A 20,746-nucleotide genomic window follows, 5' to 3' on the forward strand; every position below is an offset into this window, starting at 1 on the left:
TTCTTTCTTTTTTTGATCAAATAAATGCATCCTTTGCAAGTAAAAAAAATATTACCAGCCACAAAATTGTGTATAAGGAATATTAAATGAATCTATATTGTAGTATAAATCTAGGTTAATATTACTCTCTAAATATACTAACACAGCAACACTTGCATAAATTAAGATTAAATGCAAGATGGATTGGCAATAAACAATAACATTTTTAGATTACAACATACATTTATAAAAGTAATAATAATAGTTTATACCTATAGCAATAATGTTAACTGATTGAACATAAAAAAAAATACAAATTGTAATATTAAATCAACTATATGGCTAATCAGCTGAGTGAGTCTAGACTTCAGCAACAGTAAAATGGTGATTTTCCACAGTTCATTTCTGACTAAAATACATTGCTATATATATATATATATATATATATATATATATATATATATATATATATATATATATATATATATATATAAAATTTAATAAACAGAAACTGCATAAAGTTACAGTTAAAAATAAAACTAAAATAGCAAGCCAAAAAACTAAAATAATCACCGACTTGATCTGATGTAACCAAGCATAGGAAATAAAATTTACTCATTTATGAAATCTATAAATCACCTGACATCTTGGTTTTACCTTTTTTCGTAAAGGGTGTTTGACTTTCTTTAGAAAACACTGGGTCAGTACTTCTGCCTATGTCATGTGTGACCTTTCAAATATGATTACGTAAAGCGTGAAGTCGAGTTGGTGCAAGACACTACAACTGTCAACAAATGACATTGTTTCGCTAGATAAGACCCTGATTCCTCGGCTGGGATTCTGTAAAGCCTTTTGAAACTGCAATTTGGAGTTTTAACCCGTTGATCCCAACTGAAAAATCCTGGATTGTTTTCCTCGAAAACCTTAATTTCTTTTCAGACGAAGACGGACAACATCTTGGAAGACCTAGGGGTGAGTAAATTATCAGGAATGTGAACTAATCCTAGTTATTCCAGAAAACCCAGTGTATAAAGTGGCTGTATAAGCTCGAAAATAAAAGTAGGACAACTGTCAAATGAATCAGTGCATTAGGTGCCAAGTGCACAGCTCAGCTGATTATAAACAGAGACGCAACGCAAACCTGTAACTCCAGTATGACGCTGCAAGCTGATCCCCTACAAGAACCAAGAAAGAACTTTTGTTTTCAGTTCTTAGATGTAACCTTTTTATTTGTACATTCAGCACTTACAGGAGTAAACAAAAAAAAATTAAAAGAAAACAAAATGTCAGCTTTTATGTTAAAACGATAAAAAAAATTAAAAACCAAATGTGAAAAGGTTAAATATGCATCCCATTCTCCATGGCAACCTGGTAACAGCAAAAGGGTGGTAAAAGGCAGTCAATACGGGACAAAAGAAGGTACAAGGAATGTGAGGAAAACGAGAGGAAAACGTAAAGTAGTGATCAGGACTTAAAATCACGCCAAAGGCTTTCAGAGCATCTTTTTCTGAACGCAGCTGTTCTCTTTCAGATCTGACTGAAGGAGAAAGAGGACGTCACCAAACCTGGAGGATGTCTTGCAGTCCGACATATTTATATCAGAAGTCCATTAACACTGTGGCGGGGAAATGAACACCAGGAGTCTTAAAGCCCAGTCAAGAGACAACGAGACGAGTCTACAAGGAGACACAGCACCACCGTGGTCCCAATGTGTGCATGTTTGTGTGTGTGTGCGCACCCGTGTGTCTTTACGCAGAGTGTGTGCATGTGTGTGTTTTAATAAAGTCTGAGTTGGTCCTCAGGAAGGTAGGCATAGAGCTGTTACAGCACATACAGGAACAGGGGTCACAAACTGGACAGTTCCAGACATCCCTTAGTGTCGTCGATCTCTGGGCGGAGGGTCGCTGCGGCTTCGTGACCTCCTGCTCCCGCTTGCGCTGTTTCCGCCAGGCCTGCGGTATCCCTCCTTTCGTTTATCCCCCTCTCGCTCCCTTTCCCGACCTCTGTCTCGGTCTCGTTCTCTGTCACGGTCTCTCTCACCTTCCCCTCCGGCGGCCCCGCCGGTCTTCATCCTCTCTCGCCGCTCCTCCTCACGTTTCTTATCCTCCTCTTCCATCTCCTTCCTCCTCTTCTCTCTTTCCCTCATGCGCTCGGCACGAGCCGCTGCCCTCTGTGCCGCCTGCAATGCAAAATGCGATGGGATATGAGTACTGGCATAACATAAAAATAGAAAATGTTTTTCTTTAGTAAACACAGCTAATAAGCAACTAAAAGGTGCAAAGAAATATACCTGCTCCTCAGTGAGGGGGAGCCAGTAGATGCATGGAGCCGCTTTGGTTTTGCGGAAGAGGTCATCCAGCAGTTTGGCAGGTGGATCCTCTGGTCCTTTTTCTAAAAAGACAAAGAAATAATAAATAAATAATAGCCAATAAATAATTTTATAAATATGTATAGTTAAAAATTATAATTATATTAAATAACTAAATACAAGTAATATAATCATATTTGAAAAAATTGGTTTGACATTATTTAAAAAATAATATAGTAGCCAAATAAATATTAGAAAACATTTACATTTAAGTTTAAATACATATGTTTATTAATAACAACAGATTTAAATACAATAAAATAAATAAATATAAATGCATATTTTCAAATATATTTAATTAAAAAAATATTTAATTCAATTTTAATTAAAAAAAATATATATATTTTGAGGAACTAAATAAATATAAATAAATATTTATACAATATTTAAGTAATATTTAAATATATGAAAAAATATAGAATTTAAACAATTTAAAGTTTAAAACTAATAATAAAACTTATTATACATAAATACATTAAAATAAAAAATACTAATTAAACATATCAATAAAAGTAAACTACTACTACTACTACTATTAAATTATCCTCACCCTTCTTATCTGTTTTTCTCTCCTTGCTCTTGCCTCTTTCCTTGCGCCGCCTCTCGCGATCTCGTGAACGTGATCTTTTGGCCCCAGCTTCCCGCTCCTCTCCAGGTTTGCTGAAGTCTCTCACTTTATCTCTGTCCCATTCCCTCTCTGCACGCGTTCTCTCCCTCCTTTCCATTTCCCGTTCTCGTTCTGCCCACTGATCACGCTCCGGTAGGAGAGGCAGAGGTACTGAACGGCCAGGCCCAGTGGCTGCCGCCCCACGAGGCTCCTCTGTTGGCTTTTCTCCTGCTGGACCCAAACCCCTGTGGAAGTCCAACTGATGGGATGTACCAGAATTGAGAGAGCATTAGAAAACTGAATACATCTCAACATCAATGTCCAACAATTAAATAAAATCCTTACCTCCTCTTGCGAGCAGAAATCAACACTAAGGAACTTAGGGTTACTTTGGGGCCATTTAACCCCATGTAGTGCTGTACGAGTGGCCATCGCCTCTTCTGCACTAGAGTACTGAGAAAAAACAAAAATAGTGAGAGGGTAAGAAACAAAGCAATTTGCCAAAATAAGAACGATCCAAAGGGATGCAGGGAAAAGACTTACTGTGACGTAACAGTGAGATTTAATCTTGTCAATCCAGAAATCTTCCTCCACTACAGTCCCTGTGCGGTTCAACAACTCCTTCAACTGCCCCAGGGTAAACGGCCTCACCTTAGAAATATTAGAAAATTGTCTGTGGTCATTCAACCTGGCACAATTAATCCCCAAGCAAGTAGCATCTTTATTTCATCTAGGGCTGCCCCCTAATAGCAGTTAGTCGATGAGAAGAAGCTTGGTCCATCAAAAATGTATTAGTCGCAGAAAAAAAAAAAAAAAAATTCAACAGGAAGAGGCAAAGTCACACAGTTTGTGACGGACAGATTGTTAACGGCTGATCTATGTGGTAATACAGTATATCAGGCAGCACATCCAAATGCTTACCTGTCATTTAACAACCTCAAATATGGCTTTTCATCTGAAATATGCAAGTAGTAGCAACTTTACATGGCCACTCAATCTAATGTTAGACTAGAAAAATGTGTGCTATTCAAGTGTCTGTGCAGTGTGTGGAATGAGTGGACAGATGGATGCACTTGTGCGGTCACTTGCTCTAAATACCCTGTCATTTTTGGTCATACAGATAAAAGCAATACATCTTTCAAATCTGTAAAGACTCTACATTTATTTGAGTGCACTCAGAATAACAATGAAACGCTGCGGTTCTGTAAAATAAAGCAAATGGGATGCGGTTTCTGCAATCTCAGCCTCTGTAACTTGAGTGTGAAACTTTGAAACCATGTGTATACTGGCCTTAAAGACATGGAAAAAAATTGAGAGTGAAATGTCTACTTTTAAATGAACCAATTTAAAAAGAAAAATATTCTCAGAATATGTAATCCATATGAAAAATACACACAGGCACATCAATACTGCGGAAATGACGAGTCAATGTTGCCGACTTCATTTCTTAAGCCGAAAACATAGAAAGCGCTAGTTTTTTCGATAAATTATTAAAATGTTAATGGAGTCTCCTTGCCGTTTTTTTGCATGTGCTTGATCGTTTATTAGATTATGTAGGCAATTAACCTTTTCACACGTGAGTTTAAAATATTATAACCCCAAAGAGTGAGTTTTTTTAGGCGACCGTTATTTTAGAACGTTTCGCATTACTGTTTCCATGGCGACGCGTCATGTGACACACCACAGCCACAGCAGCACTGTAAGACACATGGATCGCTTTTATTTAGTTTTTCCTTTTTTATTATTAATATTCAAAAGCATGGCTCACTATATTATGAAATATCTGATATTCTGATTTCGAAATATGTGCAAGTAAATGTATTTAAAAGTTCAAACACTTTTATAATGACCGCGTTAGTTGATCTATACCGGGTGATGGGCGCTGCCATGTTTGTTCGGGCTGAATCCAAGCTGTGGGATTTACAACATGCAAATTCATCCTGTCCTCCCGAAACCCATTAAAGTAAGTCTCCGGTGAGCTGGGAGAAGAGGAGAGTGAACTTTATAGTTGCCTACATAATCTGTATATGATATCAATAAAATATGTTGTCAGAATATATTTGTAGGATCATTATTGCCACTTCCATAGACATCAGTGTGTATTTTACAAACTATAAATGTATGGTTTTGCTAGTACTTATGTGTATTTAAATGTCTGAAACCTAAAATAAGCATTATATGGTTGAAAACACTGAATAGTTGTGATAATATGACAAGCACTCAGTGCGTCCGATCTGGCTCAGAGCCAGCCAAAGCGCCAAAACCGATTTGAATTCAGCAGCTGATGACGTGATGCGGCGAACGTTCAAATCACACGGGTGTGATCATACGCGCTAAAGGGTTAAAGGCTCATTGTTATGATTTATTAATAAGCACATGACTAATAGTCGACTAATGCTTACAATGAACGACTACTAGTCGACCAGAAAAATCTTTAGTGGAGGGCAGCCCTAATTTTATCACTGATCAATGTGTATATACGTACCAGGTTGCAGACATGGACAATGTTAGACAGCTTTCCACGAGGAGGAGAGGGCTGTTTGGCTGTGCGGACCGGGTCATCGATGGTTATACTCACGCCCGACTTCTGCTGGCTAATGGAACGTCGAATCAGTGTGTCACTGGGAGTGACTTTAAGCAGGAAATGAAAAAGAAGAAAGGGGTGAGTGGAAGCACTACAAACAGGCTGTGTTTCAATGGATCTCAAATGTCAGAGTTTTCTATTTAAAACCTCCATAAATTTCACACTACTGCTCAGAAAATTTGAATTTGTTCCTTTCGTAATTCTCACCTGTCTTCATATCAACGTCTCGCCCAGGGGACAACGGCTCCGTTTCCATGGAAACCTGAATGGAGCCTTCCATTTTTTCCTCCTGGCTAAGTCTATCCTGCCCTTCACTTCTTTGTTCCTCATCCTCAGGTTCACTTCTTTTGGATTCTTTCTGTCCATTCTCTTGTGTGTCAGATGACACAACCTGTTCATTTAGGGGGAGCAATGGATATTTTACCAAAAGATTATTCCAATAATCAAACACACATCTTTGCTTCTAGTAAAAATACAACATGCACCTGTGTTACAGTTCGTCTAATTTTCAAGTCTTGGTCGCCCCTCTCTCCTCCTTCCTCCTCCCCAGAGAGATGCATCTCCTCTGGATGCAGGTCTAACACAGCCTCCTGACCCAAGGCAGGCTTGATGTCTGGTATTAAAGACTGTAAAGAGTGAAGAATGAACAGAATAAATTATGGTGCTGTTGATCAGATTGAGGATAGGAACTAACAGACATATTTTTAACATTTTTATTTGATATTTCTCTGACCTTCAAAGAGTCAGTGGTGATACTGATGGAGGGTTTCTTGGCAGTGACAGCTGTACTGGAGCCCCATCTCCTCTTCCTGCCAGCGCCAGCACTGCTTGCGGCCTCCGCTTCCCCCTCCGAACTCACCACCCCAGGAGACTGTTTGCTGCCTGAGGAAAGACAGCATATGGCAATCGTTGACATCTTTGATTTTAAAGCATCTTCTTCTTTCAGTTTTCAAACTTAAAGGGATAGCTCACCCATAAATGAAAATTCTGTGATTAAATTCTGTCCCTAAGATCTTCATACACAACACATTAAGCACAATCGTAACACATTAAGGATATTTTTGATGAAATCTGAGAGCTTGCTGACTTTGCATAGACAACAACGCAACCGACACATTTAAGGCCCATAAAGGTAGCAAAGACATCATTAAAATAGTCCATGTAACATCAGTGGTTCAATCATAATGTTATAAAACTACAAGAACACTTTGTGCGCACAGAAAACAAAAATGACTACTTAATTCAACAATTTCGATTGCCGGCTCCTGCGTTAGCAGCATTACACACATCCGTTGTGGTACTAATGTGAACATGCGACAAAGACTGACACAGAAAAGAAGAAACTGTTGAATAGAGTTGTTATTTTTGTTTTCTTGTGCACAAAAAGTATTCTTGCAGCTTCATGAAAATTAAGGTTGAACCATGTCACATGGACTATTTTAACTATATCCTTACTACCTTTCTGGACCTTTAACGTGGTAGGCACTGGGTCAGAAAGCGATCATATTTCATCAAAATTTCATCAGATTTCAAATTAATTACTTAAGGGGAAACTTAGAGATACTCACTGCCGAGAGAAATCCTTCGGGCAGAGAAGGTCTTTGGCGTAGTGCTCTGAAAGAGAACAAACACACCCAAGCCAGGGGAAAAGGTGAGATAGTACATATACAAAGAAAGTACAAGGTTCAGAGTGTGGAAAAATGTGTGTGCATATATGAAAGAGAGAAAACTGACAATAAATATAGAGACCATAATAGAGTGAGCCATCAAAAAGGAATTGGGTAAAGAGATATGAAATCAAATCTATTAGGAAAGACCACCTCTTCAGTCAGAGCATGCATGTTCTTCATTTTTTTTTTTTGACAATTTCAAAGATCTATTTCTGCTCTGAAGATGTGGTCTTGTCCTCTCCTACACAAAAATAATTTTTAAAGGCTTTGCTGCAGTTATCTATCAGACTTTGTTGCCCCCTCAGGTTGAAATATCCTTTGAGGCAGTTACTGTAGTAAGGAATTAAAATAAAGAACTGTTTATTACATTAGCTCTGCAGTGGCCTTATGTATAAACATACATCTACTCTTTATCCTGTAGTCAATAGCTCCATTGTAGGGTTACCAGGGAGTCTCTGCAAATATTAGCATTTCTAGGCAAAACGTTTAAAATAGAAAATGGAGAATGACTACTTATTTCCCGGTACCATTGACACATGTTCTTCACTGGGTTGGGAATGGCCCAATCACACGTCTGCATGTACTGTATCTAGGCAACAACAGTCCAATCAAAGAAGGCTGGGAAGTTTGGGCAGAGATCTGAGAGCAGGCTGGCAGAAGAACTCTTATGTAGACCAATGTGGGTGGAGTTTGAGAGGCTTTGAGTGTCTTTTTTTTTTTTTTTTAAGTCCATCGTATTGGCATGAAAATGGAACGTGGGAGGAGTCTTTCAGATAAACTGCTGAGAAACCTTTCAGAAGATTGAGTCACTTCACACTCGCGTCACATTTATTTGTTTAGATGTCCATGTTACGAGGAAGATTGCATAAGGTTTTCTGTCTGTTCGGGTTGAATGAAGCGGTTTCAGTCAAGCAGCCACAAAACAATGAAACTGATAAAGTCCATTTTCAAATTATCAGTTAGTTTTGATCATGATAGTCCACAGAAAAATGCAAAAGCTGTACAATCCAGCACATCCAGTTGTTGTGCTAAAGTGCAATGATAACAGTTCAAAAACTCCTTGGGAATTAAGAAAACACATCATGGTTTTTCCCACAGGATAAACGAGAAACAAGTCCCATTATAGCAAACAATTAGAACAATCGCTGGAAAACGGCTCCATTGAAGTCACATTCACAACAGTCCTGAAGAAGTCCATTAATTTGCTTAGTTTCTGGCAATCGCCTTTCTGACACAGGCTTATGAGACACTCCTCAAAACATCACACCCACATTACTCAGCCTTTCATTATCAGTCCAATCAACAGGTGCTTCCAGCCAACGCCATTGAGGATATGTGGCCATTTTTGCCTGGTGTGTTGCACTGCAGAGCAGACTCAAGGGCCTATCAGGTAAAGCCATGGTGCTTGGAGACAGTGGAACAGATGCTGTAGTAGTAGAAGTAGTAGTAGTTGTATGCAGGTACCAATAAGGGCAATGGAAGAGGCATGAGCACCTTTACAACAAAGCAATCAAGGGGGTTTTAAACATCAGCCAAAGTGAAAGAGTGCCCCCTGCTGCTTCTGTCTAGGACAGCTTCAGCAAAGGTTCACACAACATCATCTGTGACCACAAAAATGCCAAATACATAGAGCTGCTAAATTAGCTTATGTAAAAGTGAACATTATTAGTAATACCTGTAATTATAATCTGTATTGAAATACAGTAGTAAACATTTGAAGTGGATCAAAACCTTTTATCAAAGTTGTTCTAAAACCAAAACAATACTCGTTCTTGCCCAAGAACAACTTTGATGAACTTTTTTCATTCATACTTCAAATGCTGACTACTGTATATAGGAAGGAGGATGGCAGCCATTTATAAAATGTTTGCTTTTTTTTATGTGGAGGATATCTGGCGAATGGTAGAGTTGGGTCAGCCCAGCACTCCTCTGTGTTCTTACCTCCTCAATGCTCTCTGGAACCTTTTCAGGCTCCGCCATGACGGCCTCCTTCACTTCACTACTGAGAAAGACAGAAGCAAAAAGAACAGGGGGAAAAGAGGGAAGAATGTAAAAATACTTAAAACAGTAAAAGTGTTTTGGAATTTAAAGGGATGGATATTCATCATTTATTCACCCTCAACAGATGTTAGGCAGAACAACACTCAGTCCACATTCACTTTTATTGCATAGAAAAAAAAAATGCAATGAAAGTGCATGTGAATGAGATTAATATTCCTGCGTAACATCTCATCTGGTTTTCCACTGGTTGAAACAACATGGGAGTGAATAAACAATGACATGATTGTGATTTCTGGGTAAAATATCCTTTTACGTGTAAGGTGACCATACATCAATTCTTCCCAAACATGTCCTGGCCAGGATTTCTAAAGGTTTTGCCTTTATTTTCCTATAAAGGATTTGCACTTATGTTATGATTTGGTCAGTTACCCGGTAGCAAGGCCCTACTGGCGATACTCAGATGTACACAACTGCATAGATTGCACTGTTAATGTACTACTGAATGCATTGTTCTGCTAATTTATGCTGTCTAAACCATGGAAAAAATGTGTGGCACTGGCAGCTGCCAAATTATATAGAAAAGAACTTTGTAAACAGGAGAAGGCGCAATATTTTGACAAACTAAAGTTAATAAGTGGTAAAGATACGTACGAGCAGTAATAATTAATATATTAGCCTAATATTTCACCTACCTGACTGGAAATAATAAAAACAAACACAAATGTTGTCAAGATTCTTGCTCTGTAAATCCTGGTTCAGTTTGGCCAACAATAAATGACAGGGTTTTTTTTTTGCACTTTTCTCCTTGATTTATTATAACTTTTGGCTATCTATAGTACTCCAAATGTTTTTCCTGGTCCGATCGATTAGTACAACCCAAAACATAATAATTGATCATTTTCAGCAGGAATAACCAGCAAAATATGCAAGCTTTGTTCGGTTCAGTGGCATTGTTTGCATTCAGTGCTGCCAATATGGCCAACTGATGACGTATCGTGAAAACACTCCATTGACTTGATCTCCTCATACAATAAGTGTACATATACTTGCATTGCTTTGACTCTTCTCTGTTGCACCCACCTTCTCACACATCATGACTGGATGATTATGTACAATGCCTGCACATTATTGGTCAAAATTATTTTACCTTTTATTTTATTTTATCATTACCTTCAGCAAATATGAAAACAGTAGGAAAACAAAGCCAAACCCCATATATTTTAGCCAATTTAGAAATCATGACTGGGGGAACTATTAAACGGACACTTTCAAATCAACATACTACTAATCTGGTCAGCCAGATTCAGTCAACTCCAGACTGGAGGGAAAAAAACAATTTGACAATTAACAACAAACTGTGTATCCTGAAACACAGATCCCTACAATATCCACTAACCTTATCTCCAAAACAGACAGATCAATCATACAAACACCTATAACAATAACAGGCCTGCTTATACAAAAACAGCTTTAGAAAAAAACAATATCGCTGTGGTTGATCTATAACCTTGCGAAAACAGTTTCACATTGACCTCCAAGTTAAAGCTCCAGGCTACATGTCGACTGAATGCAGTGATCATCCCGCAGATTGGAGTGACATGCGTGGCGAAGCGTCACTGTTTTACACTTCGATTCCCTTTTAGATCGGCCGACGAAAAAATAGCAAAATACGAGTCGATTCTACTAAAATGCGCCCTGATACTAACATATCACTACCACATATAGAGACATATGACAACAACAGCTCCGCCGTATTGTGGGATGCGAGTACACCAGTGTAGCGCTGAGCATCATCTGTCTTTCCTCCCCGTCGAGCAGCATAATGCAGTGAGATCACGCACCTATCAGCGCCTCTCTAATGACTACAAACGGACGGGACTTCGCGATTTCATTGAACACCGCTCGCCCAAAGCTAAAGGGCCACCTTGTGCCCCGTGTTATTGGTCAAACGCGCAGTACAGCCATGTTTAGATGAGAGAAAGGGAGGTGCGCGGACCTCACTGCAGCAGGACCCCATTATCACCGGCTGAGAGGCAGCCGCACTGATTGCCTGTTCGTAATCCAAACATTCAATAACGCGCTCTCAAAAATGCCGTTTCGTGGAGGAACGAAAAAAGCTAGCGACGCTATTAACTTTTCTATGTTAGTAACGCAATAGTACGTGTATCTTCAAGCCGTGTCGTTTTAATATATCGTATTGTAAAGTCCAAGTGAAACGGTTTGATCGAACACGTAAAACAAGCTGTTCAAAATGATTCGCTTATTCATTTGATTTCAATATATTCGACTCAACTTATACAAGTTAAAAAAAGTAAAAATACATAGTGTTTGCTGTTTTCATGCCATCTTTATTCGTCCATAAATGCAGACTATTCTGAGGGCTAAAATTAAGTTTAATTTTTTTAAAGTGATGCGTTTAATATCTGAAGCGAGGAGAACAGTCAAAACCATATGCAAACAATACAAAGCAGTTTGCAACCAACAAGACATCTATAACCTCTATTCTGGCAATATACACAACTTTGACGATAGCAATTACAATTCCCATCTCATTTTGCATTACCTCAAACAGCCATTTAGATTATTTAAATGTGATGCATGTAATTGTAAAATACTTTCTCCTCAGTTTAATGTGCAAAGATATAGACTATTTTTAGCATGGACAGCATTAACACGGGCTCTTTGATGCTTTAACATTAGGATATTTTTGTTATTCAAAAAACTGACTTATTGCATATTGCTAGTACACTCTTAATCAACCTGGCCTAATTGGCAGTACAGGACACAATTAATTCCAAATAACAGGATACAAATTGTTCCTAGGTATAATAAATAGACTATAACGTGTTTTCATGACTGGGAAATTAATCGTCCATACTGGTGGCACTGAACTTGAAACAATGCCACCGAACCAAATGAAACTCATATTTCGCTGATTATTGCTGCTGAAATGGTCAATTATTGTCATGTTTTGGGCTGTACTAATCGGTCGGAGCGGGAAGAAATATTTGGAGTACTATAGACTGCCAAAAGTTGTAACAAATCAAGGAGAAGAGTGCAAAAAAACAAAAAAAGTCATTTGAGGCTGGCCAAGCTGAACCAGGATTTCCATGGCAAGAAGCTTGACTTAATTAAGAATATCTTAATACAGCTTGTATGTATCTTTACCACCTATTAACTAGTTTGTCAAAATATTGCGGCCTTTCCTCCTTACTAAGTCCTTCTCTGTATGATTTAGCAGCTTCCACATGTTTTTCCTTTGGTTTAGACAGCATAATTAGCAGAACATTGTATTCAGTAGTACATTAACCGTGCAATCCATGCTGTTGTTGACATTCGAGCGTAATCATAATTATTCATAATCACCATATTTATCTCTGCTTGGATATACATCCTTTTTAACATCCTTAGTAATGGGTTTATTCAATCCCTGATTTGTGGTGTACAAATATAATCAAAGTAAAATATAGACAGACCTGGTAGTGTCTTTGCTAGTGTCATCTTCGTCAATATCGTCCTTTCTTCCCCTTGTTACTGTCTCATCTTGTAGTTCAAGGCAGGGTTTCTAAAATGTTTTTTTTTTTAAAGTACATAAAAATATACAGCATCTTAGAGTGTCTTGATTAGACTTAGTTAGGGTGTTAGAACCAAAATAATTTTCTTTTCAAAATTTGGCTGCTTGCTAACCTTGGTTTGGATGACATCCTCATTGCCCATGTCTTTCTCCTCTTGCTCTGTGAAGACTCGTTTTTTGCGCTGGGCTGTAGGAGGCTTTTCAGCCACAGTTTGACCAACTTTTTCTGTGGCCTGAGATGAAGAATCTTTATGGACTTCTTTAGTCTGAGGAAGTTAAACAATGTATAAAAACAAAGTGTTTGCTGTTTTATTTGTCCATAAATGCAGACTATTCTGAGGGCTAAAATTAAGTTTAATTCTGCAAAAGTGATATGTTTAATGTGATACAAAGAATCTAAACTTGTTTGTTTGGGCATGTAAAAGAGAGATCCATTTTATAACAGTATGCTTTTCAAGAAAAAAAAAATTTGAATTATAAACAACTAAACAATTGGTGAAATTAAAATAAAAATCAGATTTAAACAGTTTTCTTGCATTGCATAAAAAAACAGTTACAGTAAGTCAATGAGGCAACATGCCCCAAATTGGCCCCATTGTAAGTCGATAGAATAGAAGCTGGAACATTCCTTTTATTGTTTTACCCACCATTGTAGGGCTTTAGTTTAGGATTTACTCAGTTTTAGACGTTTATGGTCTTGCAAAATGAACAAAAATTTTAAATGTTTGATGTAATTTACACATACAGGTGAGAGTGAGGTAAAACTGGCAAGGGTTAAAAGGTAAACTTAAAAACTTAATAGCTCAGGCAATCAATATTATTTAGTTTATGCTCCTGTGTGCCAGCTCTCTAATGCTCTTGTGTTCTTCTGCCACTTACTTTACCACTGAAGGAGCATATAATTACAGATGAATTCTGACACTTGATTACAATGCTCAAGAGCAATATCTCCAAAGCATTTAAGGAAAGCAAGAGCAGGCAAGCCTGATGAAAAGATGAGAAACCTTTGAAGCGCTCACCTTCCTACCACCTGAAGTGGAACGACTTTTCTCATCCTCCTCTGATGATGATGAACTGGAGGAGCGTGAGGAGGATGAAGACCCAGAATCCGAGTCGGATGAGGAGGAATCGCTGGAGGATGATGAATTTCTTTCTTTCTTCCCCACTTCTTTCTTTTCCTTTTCTCTTCCTCTTTTCTTCTCCTCTGGAGGAGGTAAAGAAGGTTTCTCTTCATCCTCCACTCTTCTGAGTGTCTTACGTTTAGTGTCCTTGCTTGCCTCACTATCCTTTGATGTCTCCATCTTCTCTTCCTCTTTTGGTGCCTGTTGTTGGGCAGACACCTCAGGGATCTTGCTCTCAGGCTCATGGGGTGCTGAAACAAGGCCTGATGATGTTTGAGGAGCATCTTCCTTTGGCTTAGATGCTAACGGAACTGAGGGGGCTTGTGGCATCGGGTTGTCTGAGAAAGTACGAGGTCTCTTCAGCACAGAAGTTGGAGAGGATTGGAGAGGAGTTGTCGCAGGAGCATCTCTGAGGAAGCGGGACTTCTTTGAAGAAGACTGAGGGGATAGTGGTGTTGCAGGTGTGGGTGATTGTTGTGGGACAGGCTCTGTAGATAGAGCATCTTTGCCAGTGCTCTGCGGTTCACCAGTCTCACTCTCATCGGGCTTCCCCGATGGACTCTCCTGAGAAGCAGGTTGGGCCGCTGGACAAGAGAGACCACCGATATCACGACCACGCTTCAACGGAGGAAGACGGCTTTCTCTTTCTTTCTCACGTTCCTCCTCTTTTTCATGCTTCAAAGCCTTTTCTTTTTCCTCCTGCACTCTTTTTTGCACCAAAAGTCTCCCCCTTTCTTCCAAGGCTCTCTGCTGCTCTTCTCTTAAAGCCCTCTCCTGCTCCTCTCTTTCTTTTTCCAAAGCTCGCTCTCGTTCCTCCTCTGCTTTCCTCTGTGCTTCTCTCTCACGCTCAAGAGCTTGTTCTTTTTGCAACCGTTCTTCTTCCAAAGCTTTCTCTTTCTCAAGTCTTTCTTGCTCTTGCCTCTCGCGTTCCAGAGCAGCTTCTCTTTCTTTTTCCAAAGCCCTCTCTTTCTCCAGCCTTTCCTGTTCTTTGGCCCTCTCCATTTCTTGTCTCTCTTTCTCCAAAGCAGCTTCTTTTTCCAGTCTTTCTCTCTCCAAAGCTTGCTCTCTTTCCTGCCTTTCTTTCTCTTGTCTCTCCAAAGCTTGCTCTCTTTCCTGCCTTTCTTTCTCTTGTCTCTCCCTTTCTAGAGCTTGTTCTTTTTCTTGCTTCTCTCGTTCCTGCCTTTCCTTCTCAAGCCGCTCCCTCTCTAGAGCTTGTTCTCGTTCTTGTCTTTCCTTCTCAAGCCGCTCTTTTTCCAAACGCTCCCTCTCTAGAGCTTCTTCTCGTTCTTGTCTTTCCTTTTCAAGCCGTTCTCGCTCCAATCTCTCCCTCTCCAGAGCTTGTTCTCGTTCTAGCCTTTCCTTCTCAAGCCGCTCTTTCTCCAACCTTTCCCTCTCTAGAGCTTCTTCTCGTTCTTGTCTTTCCTTCTCAAGCCGCTCTTTCTCTAACCTTTCCCTCTCTAGAGCTTCTTCCCGTTCTTGTCTTTCCTTCTCAAGCCGCTCTTTCTCCAACCTTTCCCTCTCTAGAGCTTCTTCTCGTTCTTGTCTTTCCTTCTCAAGCCGCTCTCTTTCCAATCTCTCCCTCTCTAGAGCTTCTTCTTGTTCTAGTCTTTCCTTCTCAAGCCGCTCTTTCTCCAATCTCTCCCTCTCTAGAGCTTCTTCTCGCTCTTGTCTTTCTTTCTCAAGTCGTTCTCTCTCAAGTCTCTCCCGCTCTAAGGCTTGTTCTCGTTCACGTCTTTCTTTCTCGAGTCTTTCTCTCTCAAGTCTCTCCCGCTCTAAGGCTTGTTCTCGTTCTTGTCTTTCTTTCTCAAGTCGTTCTCTCTCAAGTCTCTCCCGCTCTAAGGCTTGTTCTCGTTCACGTCTTTCTTTCTCGAGTCTTTCTCTCTCAAGTCTCTCCCGCTCTAAGGCTTGTTCTCGTTCTTGTCTCTCTCTCTCAAGCCTCTCCCGCTCTAAGGCTTGTTCTCGTTCTTGTCTTTCTTTCTCGAGTCTCTCTCTCTCAAGCCTGTCCCGCTCTAAGGCTTGTTCTCGTTCTTGTCTTTCTTTCTCCAGCCTCTCTCTCTCCACCCTCTCCCGCTCTAAAGCTTCTTGCCTTTCTCTCTCCAGTCTCTCCTTCTCTTGCCTCTCTCGTTCCAGAGCTTGTTCTCTCTCGAGGCGCTCTCTTTCCAAAGCCTGCTCTCGTTCAAGCCTTTCCCTCTCTTCTCTCTCCCGCTGTAATGCCTTTTCTTTCTCTTCCCTTTCTCGCTGTAAAGCCCTCTCACGTTTCAGAGCTTCTTCTCGTTCCTGTCTTTCCCGTTCCAAAACTTTTGCTCGCTCTTCTACCAATGCCTTTTCCTCTCTCTCCTTTTCTAAGGCTTTCAGCCTCTCTTGTTCTCGTTGCCTTTCCCTCTTTTTGTTTTCTTTCAGCTTCACGCCATCACTCGCTTCCACCACTGCTGACCTGACGACACTAACACCTTGGTTGGAGATCACTGAACTAGGGTATGACAAAACGGATGCTGCATTAGCTGTGTGGGTAATTGCGGACACACCTCCCTCATGGTGGCTTCTCTGTCCGTCCATTCCCTCCCTATCACGCTTTCCTGCTCCAGAGAAAGCTCCCTCAGACTCCATCTTGCGTGCCAGTAAGGTCAGTGGGCCTGGTCTGCGCTCTGAGGAGTCGCCTGCTGGTTCAGGGCTACTGCTACGACTGTCACTACTGGAACTACCAGAGCTTGAAGAGCTAGATATGCGCTGCCTAGATGGGGGCTCCCCGGGACTAGGGGGGCTCTGTTTAGGGGTGTCTGGGAGGGGAAAAGAGAGTTCAGGAGGAGGGGATGGGGGAGGAGTTGGCTGTCTAAGCTGTTGTGATAGTAAAGGTATGTGTTGGGGGGGCGGCTGCTGCTGTTGCTGCGAGCCACCAGATCTTTCCCTCACCGGTTGGCTTCTTGAAGGCTGTGCTCGACGACTCCGTTGAGCTTTGGCGTTCCACTCCTCCTCCTCATCATCATTGTCATCCCCACCTTCACTGTCATCATCACTGTCAGCAGCTACATGGCTTGAAGTTGGTCCTCTTTCACCAACAACCCTCACCGATAAAGAGGCTATTGCGCCAGCCTGTGCAGGTGCGGAGGGGGACGGCTGCCCAGGTGTTTCTTTTTCTCTCAGCTCATCACTCTCATTTCCAAATCCCCCAGCTACTGCTGTACCTCCTTTGTGTTGATCAACTAAGGAGGGAGCAACATCCTGGTGGAAAAATATGTGTTGGACACGGAAGGTAAGTTCAAGCCCCGATAGGTCTTTTTAGTAAACAGGAGAACGCAAAAAATATCCAAATAAATAACATTTAGCCCTACCTTGCATAACTAAACATAAAAAACACATTTTGTAGGAATTCTTGGTCCAGCCCAGAACATACACTGTAGAAGCAGAGGATTGATAATATTTCTAACCTGGTTAGTGACAGCACAAACATTGTCATTGGCCTCTGTGTGGTCTTCATGGTCTGTTCCTTAAAAAAAAGAAAAGGCATCTAAATAAACCAAGACAACAGACATATTTACAGACTTTAAGGAGAAATGTTAAAATGTATGTTAGTACTTTTAACAATATATATATATATAGATAGATAGATAGTTAAAAGTATGTGCATATATATATATATATATATATATGTATATATTTATGCACGAACAAACATTTATCATGAGTACTACATGTATAATAAGTACAAAGAGAACCATTTTTAAACAAATGTGCTTACAACTAAAACAACTGGTACAATTATATAATTCCCCATCTTTTCAAAAAGAAATGTTTAACTCAAATTAACTTTTTTTTAATAAATATACAAGTCAATTTAGGCAGGTTTCTATTTTACCACTTGATGCTCACATCAGAAAAGCAATGCTTTTGTTAGTACACTGATTTTAATGGTCTCTGAAAAACAAAGTACTGCAATTCACCAGTATAGAGTAAAATTATAGGAGATATATCACAGACAAAGTATAATCATTATCATCTAACAAACACTCAATGCTCAAAAATCCTTTGTATAATAACTATTTACTGTAACTGTAAGAAAAATCAACAGAAGGTTGGGCTGGCTAATCAAAAAATCCACATCCCTATGTAATACCAAAAGATTACACATATGGTAAACTAACATATGTTGAAAGTACTTGCAAATTATTAGTGTTTCCATATTTCACCTCCACCACTATTTAGACAAGGATGAAGCATTTTTGCTGGTTAACAACATTACACACATCCAGCTTCAAAAAAGTAAAGAAAAACCACTCACGCTGGTACGAGTTTATTTGCAGATACTCACCATCAGTTTCAGCTGCCTCTCGTGCTTCTCTCTCCAAGCGCTGCCTGAGAAGCTCTTGCTGTTTGGCCAGGTACTGTTTAATGAAGCTGTTCTGACTCATTTCCTCCCCAATCTAAATAAACACACATGTAATCCAAAATAGCACGGTTGTTTTAGAGCAGTTAAGCCATCCACAAACGAACAAACAGTAACACGCTTATTCCTACTGTAAAACATGGCTGTTCGGCTCACCCGGGAGTTAGGTTGCAGGCCAATGTGATGAGTGGAGGTTTTCTGAAGGTTCTCCAACATGAGAGCCTGTTGCACATGTGGAATGACAGAAACACATACTTCATTATCTACACTGCAAACCGCAAAGGTAAATAAAACACCAGGAATGGGACAATAGACCGCATTGATTATATTACTTTATTTAACAGATAAACATAAGCGGTTATGATTAATTAACATTTAATGATGGATGAGAGTTAACGATCTAAGAATGAATGAGTATAAATATATATGCACTTATTCATTGATTATTTATCATAACAGAAACATGCATATGGATTTACTCCTGATTATTTCATTATATGTGACCCTGGACCACAGGTATATTTGTAGCAATAGCTAAAAAAAATATTGTATGGGTCAAAATTATCAATTTTTCTTTTATGCCAAAAATCATTGAGATATTAAGTAAAGATCACGTTCCATTAAGATTTTCTGCTGTAAATGTATCAAAACTTTTTGATAAGTAATACTCATTGCTAAGAACTTCAGTTGGACAACTTTAAAGGCGATTTTCCCAATATTTTGATTTTTTTGCACCCTCAGATACCAGATTTTCAAATAGTTGTATCTCAGCCAAATACTGTCCTATCCTAACAAATCATACATCAATGGAAAGCTTAATTACTCAGCTTTCACTTGTATAAATCTGTGCAGAGTCACATATATGAAACAAGCAAGTGCACGAAATAAGAACCTAATCAAGACGGAGATAGAGATTTGTTTACATCCGTTCAGGAACAGTAACTTCTGATCAAACTTGAAAGCAGCTGCGGCGCTCGGCACATCAATCAATCAAATCCTCCCACCGACGCAAAGCAACTGCGATGCGACTTCAGTGTTTATTTCAGCAAAAGCACATGACAATCAAGGGATAAGAGGTGTTTAATCTTTGAAAAACCTAATATTTTGGGTACTTTTTCGTAAGCGCGTCCCCGTTTCATAACCCCCACCCCCTAACACCTTATGCACTAACAAAGCGCGAGCCCGCCGACAACTTAAAAAAACCTCACAGTTCACATCCATCCAGAGACTTGTAAACACAACCGCATCGCCCCGAACCCTCTGCGACGTCTATGCCCTCCCAAAACTCACATGCTTGCAAAATAAACGACGCTTTTGCACGGCACATACATACAAACAAACAGGCAACAGCGGGGTTACATGATGACACATTACAAACTGGATGAGCACCCCAGCTAGTGCGCGCTAGCAGCTAGCGAGAGACCACCGACGCTCGGCCTCCGAATCACGGTCTCCGGACTCTGCGGAGCCGCGAAAACTGCAACTCCCACTCACCCCTTTAAGCCTCTTGACGAGAGCATTCTTCTGTCCGCTTTTTGGAAGCCCTCTCTCTTCCAATGCCGCCTTTAAATCCGCTACCCGGAGCGAATGGAGCGGCCTCCCGTCTAGCGTAACGTCTTCGAGGTCCGCCATCTTGATTCCCTTCGCTCGTTCTGTAGCTCGCGCGGACCGCAACGCCTTCGTCACCGACGTCAGCGCGCCACGAGCGCTTCCGGAAGAGGCGGAGTGGCGGCACAGAGAGAGGACATCAAAGTTGTTTTATGTTTTACAAAGTAACAGGCAGTAAACATGTATTCATGGGCTTAAACCACATTTTGACTTAATTGAATTGCGTCTTGTAATTTTCCGTTTCAACATAAAACCATTGCAAAGGAAAACAAAGATGCTATTACTAAAGCCATTCAAGCTGTTTATGCTGAGAACGCGACGCAAGCTAAGCGTTTCCGTATTAAACCCCCCGTATATTCTGGATATAGCAATTGTATATAATATGCATAATCAATAAGATGGACACTACCAGTCAAAAGTTTTTTTTATGTTTTTTTTAATATATATATATATATATATATATATATATATATATATATAGCCTATATAAAAGTCTCTTCTGCTCACTAAGCCTGCATTTATTTGATCTAAAGCACAGCAAAAGCAGTACAATTTTGAAATATTTTTACTATTTAAAATAACTGTTTTAAAATAACACATTTTAAAATGTAATTTATTCCCGTGATTTCAAAGTTGAATTTTTAGCATCATTATCGAGTAACATGATCCTTTATTACGATGATTTAGATGTCTTTAAATCATCGTATAAAATTCTGATCTTCTTTGGTTCTTTATATTCATCAAAGAATCCTGAAAAAAATTACTAAACTGTTTTAAATAATAATAATAATAATAATTATTATTATTATTATTATTATTTCTGATTTTTTATTCTGATTATTTTTGATTGATT

The 20,746-nt window shown here is 39.6% G+C and overlaps 1 protein-coding gene across 2 annotated transcripts; it reads right to left on the bottom strand.

Annotated features, from left to right (window-relative positions):
* Positions 1-1,197: 1,197 nt before the first annotated feature.
* On the bottom strand, positions 1,198-19,942 carry acin1a (apoptotic chromatin condensation inducer 1a). Of its 2 annotated transcripts, none has more exons than XM_073849835.1 (18): positions 19,780-19,922; positions 18,442-18,507; positions 18,211-18,322; positions 17,330-17,388; positions 13,803-17,123; positions 12,897-13,049; positions 12,686-12,774; positions 9,150-9,207; positions 7,107-7,152; positions 6,272-6,420; positions 6,024-6,164; positions 5,746-5,929; positions 5,440-5,585; positions 3,498-3,605; positions 3,300-3,407; positions 2,898-3,213; positions 2,270-2,370; positions 1,198-2,158 (listed from the first exon to the last, which is right to left on the bottom strand). In XM_073849835.1, the coding sequence occupies exons 1-18, from the start codon at positions 19,915-19,917 to the stop codon at positions 1,853-1,855; spliced, it is 5,601 nt and encodes a 1,866-aa protein (XP_073705936.1). In that variant the 5' UTR covers positions 19,918-19,922; the 3' UTR covers positions 1,198-1,852. The 2 variants fall into 2 exon arrangements, with proteins under 2 accessions (XP_073705936.1, XP_073705937.1); XM_073849836.1 differs by having other exon boundaries at positions 1,199-2,158; positions 9,150-9,210; positions 19,780-19,942.
* Between the last annotated feature and the right edge of the window lie 804 nt (positions 19,943-20,746).

The sequence above is a fragment of the Garra rufa genome, chromosome 10 (genome assembly GCF_049309525.1).
Source record: "Garra rufa chromosome 10, GarRuf1.0, whole genome shotgun sequence".
Lineage (NCBI taxonomy): Eukaryota > Metazoa > Chordata > Actinopteri > Cypriniformes > Cyprinidae > Garra > Garra rufa.